The 26,014-nt window shown below is 42.2% G+C and overlaps 2 protein-coding genes across 4 annotated transcripts; one reads left to right on the top strand and one right to left on the bottom strand.

Annotated features, from left to right (window-relative positions):
• Positions 1-582: 582 nt before the first annotated feature.
• Positions 583-4,429, bottom strand: ppp1r11 (protein phosphatase 1, regulatory (inhibitor) subunit 11). Of its 2 annotated transcripts, none has more exons than XM_083981472.1 (4): positions 4,326-4,429; positions 4,128-4,221; positions 2,926-3,034; positions 583-1,970 (listed from the first exon to the last, which is right to left on the bottom strand). In XM_083981472.1, the coding sequence occupies exons 2-4, from the start codon at positions 4,203-4,205 to the stop codon at positions 1,780-1,782; spliced, it is 378 nt and encodes a 125-aa protein (XP_083837598.1). In that variant the 5' UTR covers positions 4,206-4,221; positions 4,326-4,429; the 3' UTR covers positions 583-1,779. The 2 variants fall into 2 exon arrangements, with proteins under 2 accessions (XP_083837598.1, XP_083837597.1); XM_083981471.1 differs by having other exon boundaries at positions 4,128-4,218.
• Positions 4,430-4,722: 293 nt separating this feature from the next.
• On the top strand, positions 4,723-25,083 carry vars2 (valyl-tRNA synthetase 2, mitochondrial). 2 transcript variants are annotated; one of them, XM_083982220.1, is made up of 30 exons: positions 4,723-4,961; positions 5,073-5,298; positions 5,941-6,022; positions 6,121-6,221; positions 6,417-6,538; positions 6,630-6,696; positions 8,633-8,730; positions 8,846-8,927; positions 10,221-10,340; positions 10,443-10,551; positions 10,658-10,746; positions 11,856-11,946; positions 12,064-12,191; positions 12,274-12,377; positions 13,205-13,286; positions 13,410-13,486; positions 13,682-13,769; positions 14,792-14,891; positions 15,805-15,875; positions 15,962-16,087; positions 16,181-16,285; positions 17,501-17,569; positions 17,673-17,751; positions 18,943-19,073; positions 20,001-20,153; positions 20,425-20,655; positions 22,028-22,139; positions 22,274-22,467; positions 23,854-24,003; positions 24,712-25,083. In XM_083982220.1, exons 2-30 carry the CDS (start codon positions 5,086-5,088, stop codon positions 24,787-24,789), a joined length of 3,252 nt encoding a protein of 1,083 aa, XP_083838346.1. In that variant the 5' UTR covers positions 4,723-4,961; positions 5,073-5,085; the 3' UTR covers positions 24,790-25,083. The 2 variants fall into 2 exon arrangements, with proteins under 2 accessions (XP_083838346.1, XP_083838347.1); XM_083982221.1 differs by having other exon boundaries at positions 4,723-4,965.
• Positions 25,084-26,014: the final 931 nt, after the last annotated feature.

The following is a 26,014-nucleotide window of genomic DNA, read 5'->3' as shown; positions in this document are numbered from 1 at the left end:
AGAGAAAAAAAAAAAAATCCAGACTCACGTTGAAATCTACTTCAAAAAAAGTGAGTCACACATGAGGGCCGGCGCTGAGCTGTCTGACGGTTTATACTGATGCTGCTAGAAGCATGCGCAGTGATGATGTCATTAAGACTATATATACTGTATTATATATATATATATATATAATGTGTCCTGTCAGAAATCCTCACAAAAAGGTGGAATTAACTCTCTGGTCTCTGGTCTCGGATCAAATTCTCTCACATCGTGGTTTGCAGCTGCAAACGCATCGTTCAGAATCAAGACCAGCAAATAAATAAAAATAATAATAATATTACTAATAAAAAAAAAAATCAAATGAAATTAAAAGCAATGTGCTATATTATATACAATTAACTCTGCCACTTGTCGAAGGGAACATAGACACGTTACAGCCTCTCTACCTCCGCTCCCGACTCGCTGGATGCTGCGTTCCAGAGGCGCTTCACTGTCCTACACACTGCTGGAGGAGGGGGTGGCGGGGTGGCGGGTGGGGGGGGGGGGGGGGGTGTGACATGTTGACAGAGGGGCTCAGTGACCACCTGACTGTGGCAATGTCACTGTAAAGTTTTTTTTTTTTTTAGCAAATTCATGACAAATTGCAGACACTTTGTTTTGTTTCCACTCACTGCTTCAGTATGATACTCGACTCCTTCGCTTCGTACCGGTGTGAGTCTGTGGTTTAGTGTAGTACAGGGGCGAAACAGTTGGCACTTTTGTCGACAGGGACAGGGCGTTGTATTAATTCATTAAATGAATAATCCATATTTTCATGTACAGTGTATCCCTACACGATGGGATCTCTGAAATGTTATATGCTCTCTGTTTGGGCTCATCTGACAAATCACATTTCATTCACTTGGCAGCTGCTTCCTGCACCCAACGGAGGGGAACAGTGTCAGAAATGAACATTAACTGGTTTATTGTTGGAGTTATTTTATCAGCAAAACTCCCTTTTTTTTTGTTACATTTTAACAACATTTTAAGATGTTAAACTTGTGATGGTTATTAAAGTTTTTTTTATTTCTTTTGACATCCTAAAAAAATAAAACACAGGGAAAAATCTCCAATAAAGCAGATTTCTGAGTGTGTCAAATCATCTGTATTTGTATTGATACAAATTGAAGTGATACAAATCAGTGTGTAGCAGTGACATGTGGACACTGCTCAAAACTTCCATCTTCATATCACTGTGAAATGAGTGGAAACCAGTGTCTGCCTGGAAAATATGGCACAATTTCAAACAATACCATCCTACACCCACTAGAGAGCTAGTGCATAGTGAGCGTGGTTTTGTAGCAACAACAAAAAACAAAAAAAGGTGCAACAACATGCACACAACAAAACACCGGTATGGCCCTTTAAATCTGATTCTCATTGCAGCATGTGTTCATAAGAGGTCGGAGGAGGAGGAAGAAATCGAGAAGAGCAAACTTTGCTTTTATCTTTTGGTGTAATGTTTGTTTGTTGGCACGGTGCGGAGCATGCTTTCAGCGGCTGAGAGGAGAGCAGGGTTTCAATGAGGCTAATTCAGTGGGGGCCCGCTCCAGCAGCCGGGGGTTTGTGACTCACGACTAGAACGCAGCAGCGCCAGGCCTGTCTGTACCTCAGTGATGGAACTAACCTAAAAAGAAAAGAAAAAAAACAAAGAGTGCAGCTTTGTAATGTGTCGTTGTGGTGGTGACGGTGGCGGTGGCGGTGGTCGTAGTAGGGAAACCACTCAGGCCCACCGCGATCAACCGGCGGCGCTCCTCATTAGTGAGCGTGTGAGTGTGACCCTCCGGAGTTGGGGGGCGCCGTGGTCCCCCCGGCCCCTCTCTGTCCGTGGCCTCTCCTGCCGTGGCCCAGGATGCAGTGAGCGCTGCCGCAGCCTTCGTCGTCGTCCTCGCCCTCGCTCTCGGAGGACGACTCTCCAAACTGTTTGGGCTTCTCATAAACACAGCAGCCTAGAGGACAAAACACACACACACACACACACATTTAAGATGTTAATCCAGGTGATGCCTTCACTGCCTCGGTGGAAACGTCTAGCTCTCTTGGGGAAATTAAAAATACAGAACAACATATTATTCAAATGTGCCCAGACAGAAATAGCAGCTACAGGGAGTGAGTGTGAGCGGTAAAAATAGATTTAATTCATGATTCATTCTGAGGAAAAAATTGTGATGTAACTACCTAGAAAACAGCAGAATAAAGTTTATTGTCTCGTCGATCTTTTTTTATGTGGTTCTTGCCCAAATACACCTTTACACTGTTTTTTTTTAAATAAATATATTCAGGTTGTCCATCAATATATAGATAAAATATATATAATGTCTGTCTGTCCCATTCTCATGGACGAGATAACACCTTCAATTTTGACAAGCAAGGACTGTATTGATGGATTTGGAGCTGCTGGAGCTTCACTCTATAGGTCATTAGAGGAGCTGTAATTTTTGGGGTCTTCATTTTTCACCCTCAGAGGTTCATGCTTGGTATTTTTCCTTTATGCAGAACTGCTTCATTACACAAATGAAGGACCTGTCATTCAAATGACTGCACCTGCTACTGACGGGGCCTCCAGTCAGGACATTGCAAGATAATTGTGGCACTTACTAAATCTATCTGACACCAGGTTTAGCAACAATCCTAGTACATGGCAGGACTGTGGGCTGAATTTTTTAAATACTATTTTTGGTCCATTTAAAAGCATATTAATCAGTTACTTCAGTCTGATTTATTGGTTCAGATATGTAAATCATGTAACATACAGGTGCCATTACAGCCACTCATAAAAATGTGTAATGGCCTATAAAACAACAATATCTCAAAAGCAGCTCTAGCTACTAAATTCAATAATCCACGCTGTGGTGAAGGAGAAGCATCCATCGCATGAGTCCTGGTGAGGAAGATGAAACTCACATTTTGAAGACCTTCTTCCCAGGTGCTCGTTGTCAACAGTGTCACTAGACCACTCCACCTTCTTCTCAGTCTTCCTCTTCCTCAGCTTGATTGTCAGGCTTCGTCCCTCCTGTAACATGTGAGAGGTCTGCTGTGAGATGCTGGGAAGCAAATGTTCATTCTGAGTTAAAAGACGATGCAGGACCCGTTAGAAAAAGGCCCCAAGTCCAGCAAGAGCAGCCTCTGAGACTTTCTATGAGGAGTTTTTATGTTCTCTGCTATTGCCAGTGCTGCTGAAAACAATGTAGAACATGTCAAGGCATGTCAAAGCTCTCCCTTGTAGTTCATGAACATGGATCCAGGGCAAAGGGCAAACATGTCAAAAATAATGTAACAGAAACAAAACAGTGAACCCAGGGGAAACTCAGACCTGAGGCACAAAGACCAGACCAGTCCACATAATGCTATACACATTACTAAAGGGCTCCAGTGTAACTTTTTTCCCCACTAGGAGCACAGTGGCCCCTGACTTAAATTTTTAGGAGCTGAAGCAGGATATTTAGGGGCATAAATCACCTTGCAAGGCAAATATTCACATTTTCTTTTCATTCATGATCCTCACACACCTGTAATGACAGATACCAAATTCTTTGAGTCGCCCCTTCCACATTTCACCAGTGTAAGGTAAATTTACTGGATGTACATGTGCAAGTAGATGAAAAATGTACTTGTGCTGTCTCAAATTTTAGAGGCAAAATGCCCCCATTTAGAGACAGTCTGGAGCCCTATATTGATATATCATATTTAGATTAGTAAATAATTCAGAACCCACCTTATTTATTAATAATCTTATTATTACTATATGAAATGACATTATACAGCATGAGTGTGATAGCTAGTGTGTGTCCCAGCCACACCTGCAGACCCAGCCCAGAGAAGCCCAACACGGAGTTATTGTTATGTTTAATAGCCCACACAACGTTGCACAGGAACAGTTTGTGCACTGTGAGACGTGGGACTGCTGCTGTGGTGATAAATAATCACACCTGACGACTGTCACTGTCATTATAAAGGAGCTTATCACGTTAGGGCCTTGTCCAGCTTCTCACGGCCGTGTTATTACTCCAGTACTGATGCATGGTAGCACGGCTCGGCTCGGCTCGGCTCGGCTCGGTTACGGTGCAACAACCAGGTGGGAAATAAAACACATAATCATAATGTACCTGCTGGGGCGGCGGCGGCGTGCTGGTCTGAACAGTCTCCGTTATCGTCTCACTTGATGTCCCGGGAACCTCCGCCATCCCTGGAGCTGCTCTGCTAACGTCACCGTTAAAAGCGTCAAGACGTAAAACAACCACCGGGCTTTAACTTATTAACTTATAAATATATATAACTATATGCTGCTAACTACAGTAGCTCACCTTGGCTGCTCAAATTACAAACTGTTGTATTAAAAAATGAAGGTTGTTGACTACTAGACGATTAGGATGTGTTGAGCACTTCAGTGGGATGTGGCCAACACGGAGTCAAGCTGCAAATTGAGTTAGTTTTTGTTCGTCGGACTCAAAACGGAAGTTTGAATGTTTGTAGGTCAAAACGATTATTATGGAGCCGCAAAATTAAACTAAAATATTGCGAATCATCGTCATATTGAAAAGGTGTCGAAATTTAATTTAAGGTGTGGATATTCCCTTTTAGTTGATACGATTTGTACAAATTATTTTATTTTTAAAAACGAGGCATGTTTCCTGTTTAGTGTCCGTTGACAGCAGTTAATATTGTGGGGAAGACATTTCCAGACGGACAACGCAGCGGTCACTTCCGGTTGTCCGTACGTTTTTACTGTCCGCCCAAAAAACAGCATGTTCACTGTGATTTATATATTTATTTTTTATCAAAGTAACATGACGAAATGAGTTGAGAAAGCGACAAAGGGATGTAATGTTTATTTATCTGTAACGGCGGCAAATTAGTGGCATTGCACGTTGTTTTCTTTGCAATGACGAGGCAGCGAAGTGAAGGTGACTGACATCCGAGCACTGACTGGACTCAAAACAGTAAGTATGTTAATCTTTATTAGAGGGGAAAATACAGATAAACTTATGCTGTGTTATCAAGTGTCAGCATTTGCGTGACACTGTGTGTTTTGTTTCCGTGTGTAACGTTAGTGTGTGACTGAAGATGTGGAGAGCAAGTCGCGTCCTCAGTTGGAGGCTGAGAGGAGGAGGAGCAGCCAAACTCTGCACCAACAACCAACTCAAGTATTCCTCCTCCTCTTCTTCCTCCTCTTCTTCATCTTCTTCTCGGATAAATTCCTCCTCTGTGCGGCCTCAAACTGAGAAGCAGAGACGCAGACGAGAGCGAGAGGAAGCCATACTGTCACGTCAACACAGAGTGAGTAGGAAACAACCTTCAAGAAAATAGTTTAAAAGGTGTAACACTGCATTCATTTAAAATCTATTTACCCATGGAGAGTTCATGGTCAGTCCGGTCTGAAGTGATGTTGTTGATCCAGCTAGAGTGTCTTCTTACTGCAGAAACTAAAGTTAGTTAGACTTAGATGGATAAATTCTCCTATTGCCATAATTCCTATAGTCTATTACTATTACTATTACTAGTACTATTGCCATAATTCCTATAGTCGTAGCAGTAGGTTCATTACCTTTGATTATTGGTGCATGTTGTTTTGAGATCAGCGGGGCAGAGACGTGAGCTGCTCAGTGAACACAATGGAGGTGAACGGTAGAGGTCCCCTGTCCCTCATCAAACTCATCAAATACACAATCCAACTCAAAAACACTCTTGTGGACAAATTGTGACCTGCACATTCACCACACTATGAAATAATGATGTAATATTACGAGACTAGTTGTTTTCAGAGCAAATGCGTAGCCGGAACTACATCCCAGACACTTTTGTCCTTATAAATGTTGGCACCATAATGGGATACTTCATGTACTGGTTAAAACACCTGATCCTAAACACCCTGAGCAGAACAATCACAAAGTTGTTTCACATTGTTGTTTCTGTTTCCAGGCTGCTGAGGTTGAGTCGGTGAAATGGAGTGAGAAGCAGAAGATCGTCTACACTGCTCAAACACCTCCTGGGACAAAGAAAGGTGACCAAACTCCTGTCGCTTGTGTTCCAGCACCAGCTTGTCTCAATGTTGTGTTTGTGTTTAGACTTAAAAAAGTTGTTGTTGTTTTTTCTTTGCAGACACCAGCCTGCCATTCCCACCCTCCTACAGTCCAGATTATGTGGAGTCCAGCTGGTACCAGTGGTGGGAGAAAGAGGGACTGTTCAGTCCAGAGCAACACGTGAGGATTTCATGACATGCGTTTAAATACTTATACACTTTAAGCAACAGATTCTTTAATGTAAAATGTGTCATTCCAGAAAAGTGTAAGTAAAGGGAATGGCTCACTATTTTGCAAGCCCAAGTTAATGCTTACTACTCATTCATCTTTCTACCTTGCCCACACATGAGCCGTGTCTGTTTCATGTCCCTTCAGGAGAGGTTGTCTCACGCTGTGGATCAGACCTTTGCTCTCTGTATCCCTCCACCAAACGTGACCGGTACTTTGCACCTGGGCCATGCTCTGACTGTGGCCGTGGAGGATGCTCTGGTTCGATGGTAACTGCCATTTCTGTACATCAGGTGCAGCATGTCGTGAGAAGTATCAGTCGTCACTTATGTGGTAATATATTGATGTGTGATCCATCAGGAAGAGGATGAAGGGCTACAGAGTGCTGTGGGTGCCTGGATGTGACCATGCAGGTATTGCAACACAGGTATGACAACGTCCTCTCACATGACAAACCAGGATTTAAAGGGAAATCCCTGTCAAAACAAATATTCAAATTTGAAAGAGTAAATGTTTAGTTCAAACCGGCCTTGAATAGTCTTTTCCTAATTCAGGTCCTGTGATGTTGAACAGATCCACAGTCCTGTTGAGCAGTCACTGAATGAGGACTATGGGGCCAGTTTCACAGAGACAAACTGTTGGTCTGTGGCTGCACCAGCACGACAGACCAGTCTGACGCATCTCTGTGTAACTGGAGCCTCTCATCAGCTTCACTCTACTTTAGACTGTGTTTACTCACAGAGTGGGTTTAGCCAGCTCAGCATCACTTACACTGTAACTGCATCAGCGGATGTTTTCACAGAATATGACTGAGCAGTGTGCAAAAAAACCAACAACAATCTGAAGGCTTTTGTTGTTGTTTTATGGCTTTTTTTTCTTTTTTCCACAAAACAAAACATTCACTGACATGGGACCTTATGTATTAAAATATAAGTAAATAAAATGTAATAGAAATACCATAAAGGGAAATCACATGGAAAATAGATATTTGCACCAAGGGGAGTTACAGCAGTACAATATCAATCATAGAGATGCACAACTATCTTATAATAACCCATATTCCTCCATTAGTCCTCCAAATAGAGAGTAATACAGTTCCACCTTTGTTCAAAAGTGTCCATTTTCAGTTGTAGACTTGCAGTCATTCGCTCCATTATGTAGACATTTCAGTCTGTACCCACTGAGTTATGGTCTATGGTTTTGGATCATGTTATCATTTTCTTAGCAATCAGTAAAAGTATCCGTAACGTGTATCTTTGATCTGAACTATATGTCTCCTGAGGTATAGAGTCCTGATTTTCATTTTCATTTTTTTGAAATTGATTTTGTGATTGTACATCGGTGATTCATATCACATTGAAAATGGTCTATTGTGACATATTTGTGACACACAAAAAAAGAAAAACTGCAAGTAATTTTCGATACTATACTTGGCGTTGTTGCAGTTTTGATAATACTATCTTACACCTGTTAAAGCACAACACACAAAGTCCTCTCTAAGTTCAGACTGACAAAGCTGCCGTTTTCCTCTCCGGTTCCCACTTTGTTTAAATAGTAAACACACTTCCAACGATCTGAGCACCTATGGGTGTGTTGGCCTGAAAGTGAGGTGTGGTCACGCACATTGTTGGCACAGTGTCTCACTGTTGTCTTAAGGGGCATTGTCAATAGCATAACATCTGCCAACATACACAAGTGCACACACTCTGCCTGTTCCACACAAGCAGACTCACTGTTCCTCATTCATCATCTAAATTAGCTTCTTTTCAAACTGGAGACTTATTCAATCTTTTCATCATGGTGTTTTCTAATGTTGTGATCGGTGCTGTCACTTCACTCTGTAGCTCTGTTGTCTCCCTCAGCTGAAGGACGAGCTGATTAGATTCTATGATTTGCGCCATAAATCACAAATTCATTCACAAATTGGGGCACAGTTAAACTCAGATGTCTATGAGGATAAAATGAAATGATTACATTTAACATTTAAACAGTCAAACTTCATTGTGACATAGTTTTGTGCAAAAAAACCCCACTTGTTGTTCTTACATTTATTCAACACTGCCACAGTGAGTAGAGGCTGTGACCACATTTCCTGTAACTTGGTTGGTTGGAGGAGGCGAGGCTGTGATTTTAGTTTAATTGCTGTCGTCATAATGAGTAAATTCAACTTGATTTGAACTTGATGTGTCTTCAGGCTCCTTGTAAACGAGCCGCTAAGTGTGAGAAGAAGCTTGTTAGACGGAGAATTAAAGTTAATTATCATCTGTCTGAAACATAACTGTGAAGTGACACTACCGGCTTAATGTGGCCCATGGGCACTGCTCAAAAGTGTGTGTGTAACTCTAATCGTGCGTGTGTTTTAGACAGTGGTGGAGAGGAGGCTGCTGAGGGAACAAGGGAAGCACAGACAGGACTTCAGCAGAGAGGAGTTTCTGCAGGAGGTGTGGAAATGGAAGAACGAGTAAGTCCTCACCTTCACACCATCATCATCATCATCATCATGATGACTTCCTGTCCACTGTTTGATCAGCAGAGTGTTTGTCTCCCTCGCTCACCTCAGTCCCTGTGTCTCCCAGGAAAGGAGAGGAGATCTATCAGCAGCTGAGGAGGCTGGGAGCCTCTCTGGACTGGAGCAGAGCCTGTTTCACAATGGACCCAGTAAGACCACAGCACCGTGTCACACACGTCCCATACAGATGTTACTGTATGTTCATTTACTGGACATTAGTAAACTATGTAATCAACCTTTTATTTTTGGTTTGTTTTAAACCAGAAAACGTAAAAACATGCACATGAGCAGTTACAAAATGGTAAACATCTAATCAGAAAAAAATATCCAACGAAAGAGTTTCTTTTTTACATGTTTACATTGTTGAAATAAAAAAAGGAAAGCATTTAGTCAAGTGGATGAAACTGAAGTGGATGAATTTGTGTGTTAGAGTTATTTATTCACCATGTGGTGTCTAAATGGATTTCAGAATAAAGGTTGTCATGTTGTGAAAGGATGAACAGTGGCGACCTCAGCTGGTTACTGGAGACAACACTACCTGGGAGGAACCACACAGTGTATTTCCACATACCAGTAGGATATTAATTCATGCGTCAATAGTAAATAATACATCATACACGTCTGAGAAATTACTTTCATATCTTAATTCAAAGAAAATAAAACATCTAATTTACGTGTGTGTATTTGCTACACTTTATCAAATTGTCATTCAGTCTTCTCCCTTGACTCTTATTTTGAAATATTTATCTCTGGTTCCACCTGACAGCTTTTCATCATTCTCAGCCTTCACTGATAAATAAAAAAGGAATTTATAAACAGCTGAATATAACTTATTTAAACCAAAAACTGCTTTGATTTTATGTTTTTTTGGTTTAAAGGCCCCATGGCATGAAAAATGTGATTTTGGTTATTCTTTCGTGCTTGGGGAGGTCTCTGGGCCACGTATATACTGCCCCATGCATCAAACTAGTCATAAACGGAGAAACGCAATTCGCCCATTTGTAGGAACATTCTCTTTAAGACGAGTGGATAGCACTTCCTCCTTTCTGTGATGTCACACACAAGGTAACTCCGCCCACCGTGACCAGTTTTTTTTTTTTTTCAATTTTTATGAATGCAGCTTAGGTTTCAGTTACTTACCTGTGATTGGCCCAACCACATGCCACTCAAAAACAGTGAGCCAATCAGAGGAGAGGTTCTCATTCTCTCTTCTGATTGGCCAAATGACCTGTGTGACCAGCTCCAGAAAGAGGCAACAGAAAGGGGCAGTATAAACAATATTAAGCAGATCACAGGTACTCAAAACCAATGATACATCTTGTTAGGGATATCAGCAGGTAAATAAACCCAGAGAAAAGTGCACAGCATGGGGCCTTTAAAATGAAATGATCAAACTGCTCGGATGTACATGCACCACCTCACCGTGTCTGCCTGTGTCTCAGGGCTTCAGCAGGGCAGTGACCGAGGCCTTCGTCCGACTCTGCGACTCCGGTCTGATTTATCGCTCCGAGGGTTTGGTCAACTGGAGCTGTGCTCTGGAGTCGGCCATCTCTGACATAGAGGTGATTCCGGCTCACACTTCTTCACAGACATCAGGATGGATTTTGCATGGATTTTTTTTTGTTTTTCGTTTCATTTCATTTATTTTTGTGGCTCTGCTTCAGGTCGACTCCAAGGAGCTGTCTGGACAGACCCTGCTGCCTGTGCCTGGTTATGAGAACCAAGTGGAGTTTGGTACAATGCTGACCTTCGCCTACCCTTTAGACGGCCATGGTGAGTGACCTGTGACCACCGCCTGGAGATATGATGAATGCGTGGACGTGGGTTTGTTTATGTGTGTTATGTCATAAAACGATTTCCCCGTCACACTGTGTTGTAGTTGGAGAGGTGGCCGTGTCCACGACCCGTCCAGAGACGATGCTGGGAGATGTGGCCGTAGCCGTGCACCCCGACGACCCTCGATATCAGGTGAGCGCTGATTTGTAATGGACTGTCGGCACTGTTCTCTTTAGCTTTTATTTTGAAATGTTGACCTTTACTTCCCCACCACCTGACTTCCTCTTCATGCTTCAACTCAACAAGGCAAATAAAGTTCCAGTTCTCCTATTCTCCTCTTGATTTTTGTGCTTTTCACTCCTTTCTCATCCCTCTCACCATCTCTCCTCCTCTTTCTGCCTCCTCTCCTCTCCTCTCCTCTCCTCTCCTCTCCTCTCCTCTCCTCTCCTCTCCTCTCCTCTCCTCTCCTCTCCTCTCCTCTCCTCTCTCCTCTTCCCCAGCAGACCTATAGATGGAGATATTTCCCCACTATTAGAGCTCTAGTCTAGTCATGTGCATCAGTATATTGCTGTGGCTGCAGTTTCACAGCCGTCTCGTGAGGATAGATTGCAATTTTTTCCCTCAAAAATCTATATAAACAAAGTTATATGCACGAACAAACAAATATTATTTTTTATGCCTATATCATTCTACATCATAGTACTACTCCCGAACACATGAATAACCATTGGTTTGTGCCTCAAACACAACATAAAATCCATGTAAACTATTTATAAAATATTGATACAACCCTTCAGAGAATCGATACAGTTCTACATCATAAAATATGGTAATATAGTGATCAATATTTTCTTATGCCCATAATATATTCCTGAACTGCTGAAGGCATTACTCTCCTAGTCAGAGATAGTTGATAGTTGTCCAATTTGTTTTGGACAACTATTGGAGGCATACATCGGTATACAAAGTGTGAACAAGGTGTGTGTGTGTGTGTGTGTGTGTGTGTGTGTGTGTGTGTGTGTGTGTGTGTGCATGTAATCCAAGTATAATAACAGTTATAGCAGCGATAAAGAAAGAAATTAATGAATAATAATAAGTCGTCCAACTCGTTAAGTGCTGTTCTGTCATCCACGTACTTAAGGTGGCAGTGATGTGAAAACTAGAGTGCTACAAAGACGTTTCTGAAACTGCAGCCGTCCAGCGAGACTGAGGGGGAATTTAAAGTTGAGGTTGTATAATGAAACTCCACACGTGCATCAGTTGTGCTCAGGTTTCTCCGCTCTGTCTTCTTTCCTCTCCAGGCTGTTCATGGGAAGCTGTGCAGACACCCCTTCACCGACAGACTGCTGCCCATCATCACCGACTCCATGGTGAACATGGAGCTTGGAACTGGTGACAGAAACACACGGTCACATCTTTATCTTTATCAAACTGAGCATCAAGACACCTGGTAGCCTGTTAGCTCCTGTACGTTGCTGCTGATGCTGCTGTTTGCATCTCATTCTGTAGGTGCAGTGAAGGTGACTCCGGCTCACGACCACACCGACTTCCTGCTGTCACAGAGACACTCGCTGCCGCGCCTCACCGTGATCGGAGGAGACGGCACCATGACTCCCTCGTGCGGACGGTGGCTGGAGGTGCAGCATCATCAGTAACGTGTCTGTCGGGACCGAAACCCTGAGCAGGTTTTGTTATAATGTTTCGATATTTGCATCTTAGGGAGTGAAGCGCTTCGATGCCAGGCAGCTCGTCGTGGACGCACTGGTGGAGAAGAAGCTGTTCAGAGGAAAGAAGAGTCACGCCATGACATTACCTGTGTGCAGGTATCATCATCAGACATCTGACTTTATGTCTTTACATTTATGCCTCTGCTGTTAATCATACAAAGTATATGTTTATAGCGTATGCATGCGTATTTTTTGCATTATAATATTTTAAATGTATTTTATTTTATCTTATTTTATTGCTACTTTTTTACTATTTTTGTACTTTTTCGGTCTGCACCTGACACCACGTCAAATTCCTTGCGCTGTAAAGTGACCTTTACTGCTCTTGGAAATAAAAACAATCTGATTCTGAAAGGTTTTTCACAACAGCTATGAGCTTTTTTAAAGAGACCCCGAGGAGTTTGCTTTTGGTTATAAAAGAGTCTCATATTAATGTGGATGAATCTACATTACCCAAACTTGTTAATGGGTCCATTTTCGATAAATATATCATTTTGTCTTTATAGTTATTTTGATATTATTATTATTATTTAGTGGTTGGCTCGCCCAGTATTTCCTTGTTTCGGTTTCCCGGACGCTGCCCGGTGGGTCATGGGAATAACGCCGCCAAATGGCCGTTTATGGTCGGAACTGCGACGGTATCCGATCATCTTCGAACCTCCGACTTTCATTCTTGATCAATAAAAACTTTCTTGGTAAATGTTACGCTTTGTCCATCTCGCACCGGTCCAAGAATTTCACTGTGTGCGCGGAGGCTCATGGGAAATGTAGTGTGAAAACACTTCGCTTTCCAAAACTCCTCGTAGTCCCTTTAATCACTCTGGCTTTGGGCATAAACTGCGCCACGTTCACCTTCTTTCCTTCCTGAAACAAGTGTGGTGATGTTTTTATTTTCATATTTTCTTCCTTCCCTTCTGTCTCAGCCGCTCAGGAGACGTCATTGAACCTCTTCTGAAGAAGCAGTGGTTCGTCCGCTGTGAGAAAATGGCTCAAAAAGCCATACAGGTAAGTTAGAGGCTCAACTTTTACATTTGTATCACCGACTCTGTTTCATTCAGACTCCATCATGGAAAACATCTGTTGACATTTATTAAATGCTCAAACGCGACTTTTGTGTTCACCTGTCAGGCCGTGGAGGACGGACAGCTGAAAATCATCCCTCACTTCTACACCAAGACGTGGAAGAACTGGTTGTCAAACATCAGGTAGACTCGCCCTTTGACCTTTGACTTGGACAAAAAACACTTCATGCACTTGCACAGTGGCGTGAGGAGGAACAATGGCGGCGTCTGTGTCATTGTTGCCGGCTCGACGTGCGTGAAATGACACCACTCTGATGATAAATAAGCTCTTGTTTCAACACTTGGGTCGTCAACAATGTCCCTCTGTTTACTTTGCAGCGATTGGTGCATTTCCAGGCAGCTTTGGTGGGGTCATCAGATCCCTGCTTACCGAGTGGAGCTCCCTGACCGCGCTGTCAAAGGAGAGGTATGTGGATGTTTTGTGAGGGATTCCCGCTGAGAAACATTATGTCGGTATGTTTTACAGCAGCAGTGCACCGACTGAGTGATGAGATGAATCCACTCCCCACATGACACACTGGTGGCAATCTGTCCCAGACTGTGGCGTAGGTTCCTCACCCTGTGTGTTTGTTTAAAGGGATAGTTCACCCAAAATTCAAATTTCAGAGAAGTTTCAGAGTCCTCCGTGCCTTCTCTGAGTTACAGCGGGGCTCTGTGCAGCACTGCATGTCCATATGACGGTTGCGAACGGAGCTCACTTTTCTTCGTCCAAAAAGACACACCAAAAAACATCCAAATACCTCCATAGTACTCGACTGTAATGTCCCTCTTGTATTGAAGCCCCAACATGAGAAATTGTTCCGAAAATTTTTTAATAAGTATATGTTTTAAGCTTGTTTGTAGTGGAAGCTCCCAGCACTGCTCTTCCTGGTCCGTCCAAATCTCGCGCGATTCCGGCAGAGCAACACTGGGAGCTTCCGCTACAAACAAGCTTAAAATATAGACTTATTTAATTTTTTTCGGAACAATTTCTCATGCTGGGGCTTCAATACAAGAGGGACATTACAGACGAGCACTATGGAGGCATTTGGATGTTTTTTTGGTGTGTCTTTTTGGACGAAGAAAAGTGAGCTCCGTTCGCAACCGTCATATGGACATTGTAGTCCATGCAGTGCTGCATGGAGCCCCGCTGTAACTCAGAGAAGGCACGGAGGACTCTGAAACTTCTCCCAGCCCTTAGTCGACACGAGGGTGAGTAGATAATGAGTGAAATTTGAATTTTGGGTGAACTATCCCTTTAATGATATTTATGGGGGTTGTAAAAGGCTGTGTGGCGACCAAAACGCTGGGCCGACTGGGGAAAAAGCAGATGTTTGTGCTGGCACTAAAAGGGTCAGAGTCGAAGGACGTCTCCAGGAAATGACTCTAAGTTTATGTCATGTCTGCAAAACTAACGTGTGTGTGTGTGTGTGTGTGTGTTTGTTGCAGGAGCAGGAGCAGTGGGTCTGGGGACGCAGCGAGGACGAGGCTCGACAGAGAGCTGTCGTCAAATATGGCGTCAGCCCAGACGCCGTTACTCTGACTCAGGGTGAGTCACCTCCATCTTATCCTGCCGAATCTAATGACAACCTCAGCCTGCTCCAACACTAATACATTTGCTGTTATCACTCCGTATCACCCTGGGAACTCATCTCACACGGCCATTCACAGGCACATGTGAGCCGCTGTAAACAGGAAGCAGATTGTCTGAACACGAATTTGTTACTCATGTTGTATTCACCACAAGTTGTCGAGGGCGATGTCATGTCGATGTCTTTCTTTCAGAAGGTCTTAATTTTTTCAAACTACAACACAACCCCAGTTTTTTTCTTTCTTTTTGTAACTCTCTTTATTGATTTTTCTCATTTGACACAACAGACAATAATACAGACATCATACACATTTACACGTACATGTTTACATATAAAGTACATTAAAGTTATATTAACTCATGTATCTCAAAATAAAAAATAAACACAGATTAATAATTATAAAAAAAATATACATGAATAAATAAATAAATATATACAGTATATATACATATACATACACTCACAAAGAAAAAAAACATAAAACAAACCTAAACAAAGAAAGAACGATTGGGGATTAAAAGCACTTCTAAAACTTGGCATATGGTGCTATTAAAATAATCAATAAACTGCTACCAGATTCGATTGAACTGTCTTTCCTAATTTTTTTGTAAAAATCTGATTTTCTCCAGCTCTAAATGTCTCATAATAAACATTTGACACAACCCCAGTTTTCAACTTCAGCAGAGTTTCCAGACATCTCTGTGTCAGGTAATGGAAAACTGTGTAGTTGTGTTTTCCTGCAGGAGGAAACGTAGCCGTGTGATTCGTCAAATTAAAATGCAGCAGAGTGGACGTGGCCATCAGTCTGTCGCTGCCTGACTGATGATGTATTTCTTCATTACTTTACACCTTTTATTCTCCCTGTTTCAGACCCCGACGTCCTGGATACGTGGTTCTCCTCGGGCCTGTTCCCCTTCGCCATGCTGGGATGGCCTGACCAGGTACTGCACCTCCTCCGCCTGCTGCCCAATATATACGACTCTGTGCCTTTATGTGATAACGCTCACCAGCCTTATTTCCCCCACAGACCACCGACCTTCAGCGCTACTACCCCAACTCTATTCTGGAGACGGGCAGTGACCTCATCTTCTTCTGGGTGGCGAGGATGGTGATGCTGGGCACAGAGCTGACGGGACAGCTGCCCTTTAAGCAGGTATTTATAGATGAAGAGGAACTCCCTAGAAATAAAAACGGTACACAATCGTTATTGACCAACTCACCGTCCTGTTCCCATCATGCCTCTCAGGTTCTGTTTCACTCTCTGGTGAGAGATAAACACGGCAGGAAGATGAGTAAATCCCTCGGAAATGTCATCGACCCCTTGGACGTCATACACGGAGTCTCTCTGGAGGTAGGTAGCGTAGCGCCAGGTTCCTGAGTTTACAACAACCGAGCTGAGCTGTTGAGCCTCTTCTTTTACTATGTCTACATCTGTGTACAGTCAGTGTTGTGTTTAGAAGGTTTTATTCATGCTGGGTTAAGAAGACGTCTCCATGCTCTCCCTGCTCATTTCTTCACCACAGCTTTGCGTGTTGAATATTAAAAGCCCATCATTTCTTCTCCTGTGCTTTATTGACGTGTCGATCCATAAAAAGATATTAGTGGTTAAGAATAAGAAGTAAAAAACCATCTCTCTCTCAGCTATCATCACTTGTTCATCACTTCCAGCGGCTGATGAATGGACTCACCCAGAGGTGAAATTCATTTATTCAGCCAATTAACGTTATTGATATTCGATAATTCAGTAACTGAAATCTACTTGGAGTTATTTAGAGAAATTAAAAGCCTATGAATGAAATGAAAATATCTGTTTAGCAGCTTTCAGAAGCGTGTAATCATCATCATTGGTTCCTTGAATGACGTCTCTGAACCTCCCACTACTATGGGATCTTCACTGTTAGTCCTTAGAAATATAGGAATAGATTAGAAATCCACTACACTTCGCTTCTTTTAAAGGGATAGTTCAACATTTTGGCAAATTGGCCCATTGCCATAATCCCTATAGTCTTAGCAGTAGGTTCGTAGCCTTTCATTGTCGGTGCAAGCTATTTTTAGAATGGCGGAGCAGAGCCGCGAGCTGCTCAGAGCTACGCTACGGAGGCTCATGGGATTTCTTGGTTTCCCTCATCAAACTCATCAAATACACAATCCAACAACTCCAAAATGCCCTGGTGGACAAGTTGTGACCTGCACATTCACCACACTATGAGATAATCACAGAACGTTACGAGACAGAGTTGTTTTCGAGGTAAATTCATGCAAAACCGCTGATGTGCGTTCCTGTCGGGGGCAGTTCTTTGGCAAGCAGTCTCTGCATTTGCCTCGAAAACAAAGAACACGTGACATCTTTGCTTAAAAACACTGGGTTGACACAAAAAAACAAATTCCCATCTTTCATACACACTCAGATGTCTAAGTGTATGAAAGATGATGGGAGGATTTATCCTCCATAGAGAAGTGATGAGGATTTCCTGCTGGAGATTTCCTGCCTCGACTTCTGTCCTCTTTCTCTCAAAAACACATTTTGTTATGAAACTCCTCATATTTTTTTGCTTTTTCCTCGCAGAGACTTCAGGAGAAAGTGGCGGAGGGAAACCTTCACCCCAGGGAGCAGCTAGTTGCCATGGAAGCACAGGTCAGCTCCCCTCTCCTCTCCGTCTTCTTTGTGGCTGACTGAGCACACTGACTCATTACTTCCTTGTCTTATCTGGCCGCTCCATCTGCTTCCCCCCCAACAGAGGACAGACTTCCCCAGGGGGATCCCTCAGTGTGGGACTGACGCTCTGAGATTCGCCCTCTGCTCCCACAAGATGCAGGGTGAGTGACTCTCATCACTGCTGCCTTTATCTGAGGAGGAAGACCATTTGTCAGGAGGATGAATGTGCCAATGTGTAGAGTAGACGAAGCCGAGAGAGAGAAAGTTCTTGTGACAGAACCGCAGATCAGTTTTCTCACGTCTTTTGTCGCTCGCTGGTCGCCCGACCCAGTTTTGTAGACGAGCTGCTTTGTGTTTTCAGTTTCTCTTTTTTTTTTCTCCACACTCTTCCATGAAATATTTGGAGTTCAGCTGTTAAATGGCTCTCGTTAGTCCTCTGGGATAATTAATGCGCGAGGCAGATTTGATGCGATTGTGTAATAGGCCTGCAGCACATGTCACCTCAGTTCTCCTTTTGGTTTGGACTGAAATATTCACCCCCTCAAAGACTGTGAGGATTTACCAGTGAATGTTTTCACAGCTGCTTTTAAAGCTTTTTTTTTGACTGAGGTGTTTTAATGACCCTCAATTTGCTCCAACTGTGAGGCATAGAAGAGTCTCACCCATTTTTCTGCACCTCTCCTTTTACGCAGACTGCACTGGTGTTGATGCAACAGTGATGCAGTGTCTCTTAGAAACAGCATTGTGCGTGTTGTGATCATCTATTTGCCTTTTTCTCTGGGTGGATGTGTTTTGATTTAAACATGAGTGAGATGAAGTGTTGGGGTTTTACACATTTTTTTTAACATTAAAAAAACATAAAAAAATTTAAAACCTCAGCTTCTTTTCATTAAATGAAATTCTTTTGTTGTCTAATTTAAGTGCCAACATAAAAAGTTTTGTTGTTTTTCCACCGTAAGTCCGTAAGTCCATCTGTCCATACGTCTGTCCCATTCCGATGGACTAAATATCTCGGTAACACCTCGCTGAAACATCTTCAAATTTGCCACAAAGGTTCACTGGGACTCAATGATGAGCTGTTTTTAGTGATCAAAGGTCAAAGGTTTCACACAAAGGGCTCGTATTTAATCTGACTCGGCATAAACGGAGATGAAACCTGAATCTAGTGCGAGTGCAGGAGGCCGACGACCACGAGGAGGTGATTGTGGTTGTGTTTAGTCCTTTGTACTGTGAAAACATACAGACACTGTTTGACTCCCTACAACCGTCCAGCAACGAAGGGAAACTTTTCAACATAAAAGTCTATTTAACTTAACTTTATGTGTTTGTGTTTTTAACCACCTCTTTATCAGGAGAAGACATCAGTCTGTCCATCTCTCAGGTCCTGAGCTCCAGACACTTCTGCAATAAAATGTGGCAGACTCTGAGATTCACACTGGGAGTGTTGGGTGACGACGTGGAACCAGTGGGAACGCTGGAGGAGGTACGGGAAAGAAACCCTGCAGCCTGTTGGACTGTGTGTTAAAGTGTTTACTTCAACTGTTGTTGGAGAAGTTCATGAACGTGTCAGGAGGGAAACAGGGGGATGTAACATCACACAACAAACAAAAATATACAATGAAGGGTCTTTAATCGAACTTGGATGGAGCTACACACTGCAGTGTGTGTCCCTAAGGTTGCCCGTCTTCAGTCTCTCCACTGTTCCCAGTTAATTGCAATTGTTAATTGCACTTAATGTGACAAGTTGTCGACAGCAAAACTCCTGAGCAAAGTGATAATGTGATGATGTTATTATGGCTGAGCTTCGTCCAAGAACCACAGTGATTAGTTCATGGTCTGAAAACACATGTGTAACATCCCCTACAGCAATAATAGCTTAAAAATACTATTAAATCATAAAAGATTGGTGTTTATAAAAGTAGTGCACCTGTATGATAAGGTTTGAGTTTCAGGGAAGATTTAATTACACAATAAAAAAAAAAAAATCTAAGACAAAATTTCTTTGTGATTTTGGTCTCGGTGCGTATAGAGTCGTCTCCTCTCCACTACGTCCAACTTCTCTCAGACTTAGGAGCTATTTTCAGTGCTAAGACGCTTAGTGAGTCACTCTTAGTCAAAAAGAAATCAGGGTCCTACGTGAGGAGATTATTTTTAGGAGTTTCTCCCTATATCAGCAAGTTGGAAGCTACTTTGAGCCAGGATATGAATTTATGTATTTGCTGATAAGACCATGGAGTCGCCTGGTGCTCCTAGTGAACACCCAGCGAGGTGGGATTCAAACCAAGATCCTCTGTGGCATCATAAAAGACGTTAAAAATAATCTAAATGAATCTACATTAACACAAACTCAGCTGACAGTATGTTTGTGTATCTGTTGTTTCACAGTTTTTCCTCTTTTTCCAATCTGTAGACGACTCCTCTGAGCAGCATGGACCGCTGGATCTGCTCCAGACTCTACAGCACTGTAGTCCAGTGTGAGCAGGCGTTGGAGGCCTACGAGCTCCACGCCGTCACGTCGGCCCTGTACTCCTTCTGGGTCCACAACCTGTGTGACGTCTACATGGTGAGAGAGGCGTCGTAGGTTGCACTTTGAAGCACAGATTAGAAATGAGATCCCTGCTCATTTCCTTTGTATCAGCAGTAATCTGCTTCCCGTCTAATAGACACAGGGGAAGATATATTTACCTGATTTATTCATAGCGACAGCGAGGCTCAGTCACAGTCACAGGGAATCAAAGAAGACAGATTAACCTAAATAAAGCTGATTTGGTGTCAGTGTGGAAACCTATGTCGTGTTTGTCAGCTCCTTTGCTGTGTGTGTGTGTCCTCTGTAGGAGCATGTGAAGCCGGTGCTGGCCCAGAAGGAGGAGCATGACGGTGGCAGAGCGAGGCAGGTGGCCAGCAGCGTCCTCTACCACTGCGTGTCCACGTCCCTGTCCCTGCTCTCCCCGTTCATGCCCTTCATCACCGAGGAGCTGTGGCAGAGGCTGCAGCCGCTCAGACCCGGAGCTGCTGCTGCTCAGAGCAGCCTGTATTTACAGCCGTACCCCTGCTCCTCTCAGCTGGTAGGCCTGCAGCCACCGAACCGCCTCACAACCACCACATGTACATACATTTATTTAAAAAAAACGATATAAACACATAGGCTGATACATTTTATATATTTAACTTAAAGCAGATATCAGTGGAATGTTTTTGTTAATATAAGTCCTAAATAGTCCTATTTTCCGTCAGCAATCACTTACATGAAGTATTTCAGCCTAAACACGAGTCTCTCCGTCACTCTGCTCTGCTGTAACCCGAGGAGAAAATTTTCCTTGTGGGATACAAGTGTTATCCAATGAGGAGAGAGAACGGCATGAAGGGCTGTGTGTGCAGCCAAGGGATGCGCGTGAATGTGGTGACGTAGCACGAGGACCAATTGATGCCTGACAAGGGCGGGGGCTGCTAACTCATGGTGCGTTCAAAGAAACTCGTACTTTGTGTTTTTCCTTCCTGTGAAGTCATACCAGTTCGATCTGGTACGAGTTCACGGGTCGGAAGTTACGAGTGGCCGTTATAGGGAACTTTCACAGACAACAGGATGGTAAAAACACGAGCTACGGGTTACCTGGAACGCTACCAAGTCGTAGTTGTGACTTGAAGCTGTAACTTACGGTTTCAAAAGCCTGCCTTGAACGCAGCATTAGCCGAAACGGCCGTGAAGCTGATATCTGCTTTAACTTAATTACAGTGTTTACAGTTGGCACCAGGCCTTTAAACTCAGCTACTCTGAACTGAACTGTGGATCACCTTCATTGCTTTACAGTTGTATTGTACATTTAGATTGTACAACATACACCGACAGAGCACTTTATTAGGAACACCACACTAACACTGGGCTGTTCCTCCCTTTTTTGTCTTTTTCATGTCTCCAGATCCTTTATTAATTAATTGTATGTGTTTCTGTTTCTACAGGTGCATCTCAATAAATTAGAATAACATGGAAAAGTCAATTTCCAGTAGTTCAAGCCAAATAGCCCCAACCAAGTATTGAGTACATACTATAGATGGACATACTTTCTGGCCATAATCATTACATCAATTAACACAATCATTAAAATAAATTAAATAAATAAAGACATGAAATGTTTCATTATGTGTGTAATGGATCTATATAGTGTATTCGTTTCACTTTTTGAATTGAATTACTGACACAAATAAACTTTTCCATGATATTCAAATTTATTGAGATGCACCTGTATATGGCCGCTCTCACATGAATAGCACAATGGCTAGTTAAGCAGGTGAACAGGTGTAAATATTTCAAGCTATCTGCTCTTCTTGACGATGATCTTCCTTGTGAAAGTCGTTGGCCCGGATCCATTTTCAACTTTCCTTGTGTTTCTGCTGACAGGTTGATGTTATTTTTGTATAACTTCATCTCCATCCCACCAGACTCACTGGCATTTCCCTGAAGAGGAAAGATCTTTCCCGCTGGTCCAAGAAGTGATCCGCGCGGCCCGCTCGCTACGAGCCCAGTGCGGCATGACCAAAGAAAAACCTGCCAGTGAGTCATTAAACAGCTGAAAGCGACCGCTTCAAAACCACAGAAAAGTTTGATGTGAATCCGGGACGACGGAGACAAAACTATCGGTTTTAATGAGATCCTCATTTGTTTTCATGTTGCTCCGTGTGTTTCAGTGTGGGCAGTGTGTTCGCCCAGCCAGGCCCAGGTCCTCCTTCACTTTGAGTCGGCTGTTTGCACCTTAAGCCGGATCTCCGACCTCCACATCTTCTGCCCTCATGGTGAAGACGACCTCCGCTCCACTGCTCCGCCTGAAGGAAGCCTCATCGACGTGGTGGACCACACGTGTCAGCTGCACCTCCACGTACAGGTACCAACTCAACCTCAGCCTCCCTCCGAAGCACAGACATGTGGAAGTCGACAGCTGCTTGAGTTGTAGTTAATTCAAGTGGGATTTTGGAGAGCAGATTGTGATACCGGACCCCCAACTGACTGATTAATTAAAAACAGTGTGTAGTACAAACACACACTCACCTGATGCAGCCTAATATATAGAGCACCGCAGTCAATCCTGCTTCATGATGTTGAAACTGCTTTAGAGGATTTATTATTGTTACTGACCCACAGTTGCAGAGTGAGATGTTTAATGTTAAACATAAATAGAGGCAAAGTCCACAGCAGTTATAGCACTTAAGTACCTGATTTAAAAAACACTTAATATCATAGATAATTCAAAAGCACATACAGCCGTAAAACCTGTTCTTCTTTCTTGATGTTTGGTTGTGGTAAACACAGCAAACATTAAAAATTAAATCCATCTTGCTTTATTTTTAAATAATTCAAACACAGACCTCTGATCAGATCATGGTGAAGAATCTTCTGCTTCTTCATTTAACATAGTATCATTAGGACACTGACAGGTTCAAACATGACTGATAGTGGAGGAATCAGCTCTGATTGGTTTTTTTTTTTTTTTTTTTGGACACTTTATTTATTAAGTTTTTTAAGTTTAAACCACATAAAAAACACAGATAATATACAACAAGACAAAACAAACTGCCAGCCCACAGAAATATAATCATGTAAAAGTTACAGTTATGCAGCATGTCAATCCACACACTGAATCAAAAGTACACAAGTGGATTTTAAAGTCTGAGACTGAGTCCAAAGAGCCAGGGCCAAATGAAGACAAGGAGTGGCTCTGATTGGTTTTTCTATCACCTTTTCAAAATAAAAGAAAATAAATCCCACTGACTAAAATCTCTGCTTCAAAGTAAGAGTCCTTCATAGAAATATAGTGGAGTTAAAGTGCTATATATATACTATAAGTAAAGAACACACACTGTGAAAAAAAAAGAAAAGAAAAAGATATTGTACATTGTTACTGTCAACCTCTGAATATGAATAGAAACAATATGATAAAATAATAGAAATAACTGCAGCTTCCAAAGGGACACTGAAGCTGCTTGAGCACTGGTCTGAAGCAGTTTCAATAAATACTGAACATCATAAACTCCATTTACAGACTGATGGATATTAAACTGCATTAGCTTTAGTTGCGTGTGTGCATGTGGATGATGATAGTAATATTCCAAGTATAGTCCTGCCATATTGACCAGAAATTGATTGTGAAATGTGCCTAGCATCGACTTTACTATGTGCTGACAGCAAAAGGCAGTGGCACATCCTCACGCTGGTTGGTTCCACTATTTAGGATTATGTCTGACGTCTAGTAATATGTTTCTTGTTCTCTCAGAGTGGGATGAACGTGGACAGACAGATCCTGCAGCTCTCTCAGCGCAGAGACAAGCTCGCTCCAAAGCTGGAGGAAATCCTGCGCAGGGTCGGGTCTTCAGACTACCTGACCAAGGTTCCTGCTCACGTCCGGCAGCAGACGGAGAGTAAGGTGAGAACTGGACACTCGGGGCCAGGGAGTTATAGCTATAGGATTGACTGATGTGGTCCTAATGGCTGCCCTGACAACTGAATACACATCAAGTAAAGAAAACACCCAAATACAAACTGCTACACCTTCATCTCTGATCAGATGATTAATTGTCTTTTTATTTTATTTTGATAGAAAGCTATAAACAGGATTGAATAATTGGGTGTTGATTGCAACTGCAATGCTGTTAAATTATTATTATTATTTTTTTGGCTATATTTGTTAATTATTGGATAATTATTTCTATCTACAACTTTGATTGCAACTGTAATACTGTTTAATTATCTATTTATTTTATTTTTTGGCTACATTTGTTAATTATTGGATACTTGTTTCTTTCTATGACTTTGAAATCATGAAGAGCTCTAATGGATATAATGGAAAATTGAATTAAAGGTTAGGCATCTATAAGCTAGATAGCTTCAGCCTACACCTTTTCGATCTATTTATGAACTAGTTGAACGAATGATGGTTTTATGGAAGGTTGACTGACTGGGATTGATGGTCAACTGTAAATAATTCGGTGTAAAAGATAGAATAAACTACTACTACTACTACTACTACTACTACTATCATTCTACATGGTTGTCTACTTCATACCAGCAAATATGAGCAGTCAGAGTTTTCATGTGACTGACATTTCCGACCCCTCCTTCCTCCTGTGTTCAGATGTCGGCCGTGCAGCAGGAACTGAAAACCATCGAGGAGCAGCTGAAGGTGCTGCAAGAGACTCAAACAGCAAAATAACTACAACCAACCTGGAACGGCAGTGACTTCATGGACTTCTGGACATTAGACCTGATGAACTTGATGATTATTTATTATGTTGTCTCCTCCTAAGATCTGTATACTGCTTGAATGAATGGGACTATTATGTTGTTCACATAATGTACACAATGTCACGGCCCAGTTCTGTCGCTGCCTACTGCACAATTTGCTTCCAGCGGAAAGGTGTTGTGACAGGCTGCAAGTATCTACAAAAGGGATGTAAATGTATTATGTTAATATATAGAGATGCCATTTGTGTCCTATCAAGAACTGTGTGATCGTTACTTTTGTAATATAAATGTGTTTTATCCTAAACTTGAGGAGTGTTTTCTTGATGGGGAAGGGCTTTTTGTTGTTGGACCCAGTGTCAGTAAACGTTGGGTGGTTTGCATCCTGCACAGTGAAAGAATGCAAACTCCACACTCCAACAATATAATAAATTGAAATCCAAATACATACAGTAACACACAAGATATGTAGGATAAGTACAGAGACTAAAGGTTGGGCCGTCAAATTATATGCCAAACAGTGGGGCACAATTTTGGTGAAAAGATGCAATTGGAAGAAAAAATAACTACAAATACAAAAATAAGTTAAAAAAAAAAAAGAGTCTCCTGTCAAGGCCAATCACAGTGATAAGACAGTGACAAAAGCTTTCATGTGGTCGTCACTGGATGACCGCATGACAACCACATGATAACCACATGACAACCACATGCTAGTGAAAAAATAGACAGCTGGTTAGCCTCAGGAAACATTAAAAGCAAAGAACTAAATTTCCCTCTGTCAAACAATAAAGAGACTAGTCCATTAAAATTAAAATTAAAAAAAGGCATTATTTGGAGATTTGAGTTGGAAATGGTTGGGAACCACAGATGTAGACCTTTATTATCATTACAAAACAATTCACTTCACACAAACTGAAGATGTTATCAAGTTGCATTATGGTAAGTGCATGAGCCAGTATTTAGTAGCTTGGTCCACTACTAATAATATAATAGCAATCATATAATAAAAACTAATCTATATTGTAAGAAAGAGGGCTTCTGAATTTTATAACATTTGGAAGATGTTTCTGGAACTGATTAAAAATGGGAATATGGAAGAGGCAATGGGAAAATTAGATAATGAGAAAATATTTTAATTAATCGTTGGGAATGTACCATAGACTGTAGGAATGTACACTGTAACTTACACTGAGAAT

This window comes from Trachurus trachurus, assembly GCF_905171665.1.
Source record: "Trachurus trachurus genome assembly, chromosome: 11".
NCBI lineage: Eukaryota > Metazoa > Chordata > Actinopteri > Carangiformes > Carangidae > Trachurus > Trachurus trachurus.
This window is presented reverse-complemented; position numbering and strand designations above follow the sequence as displayed.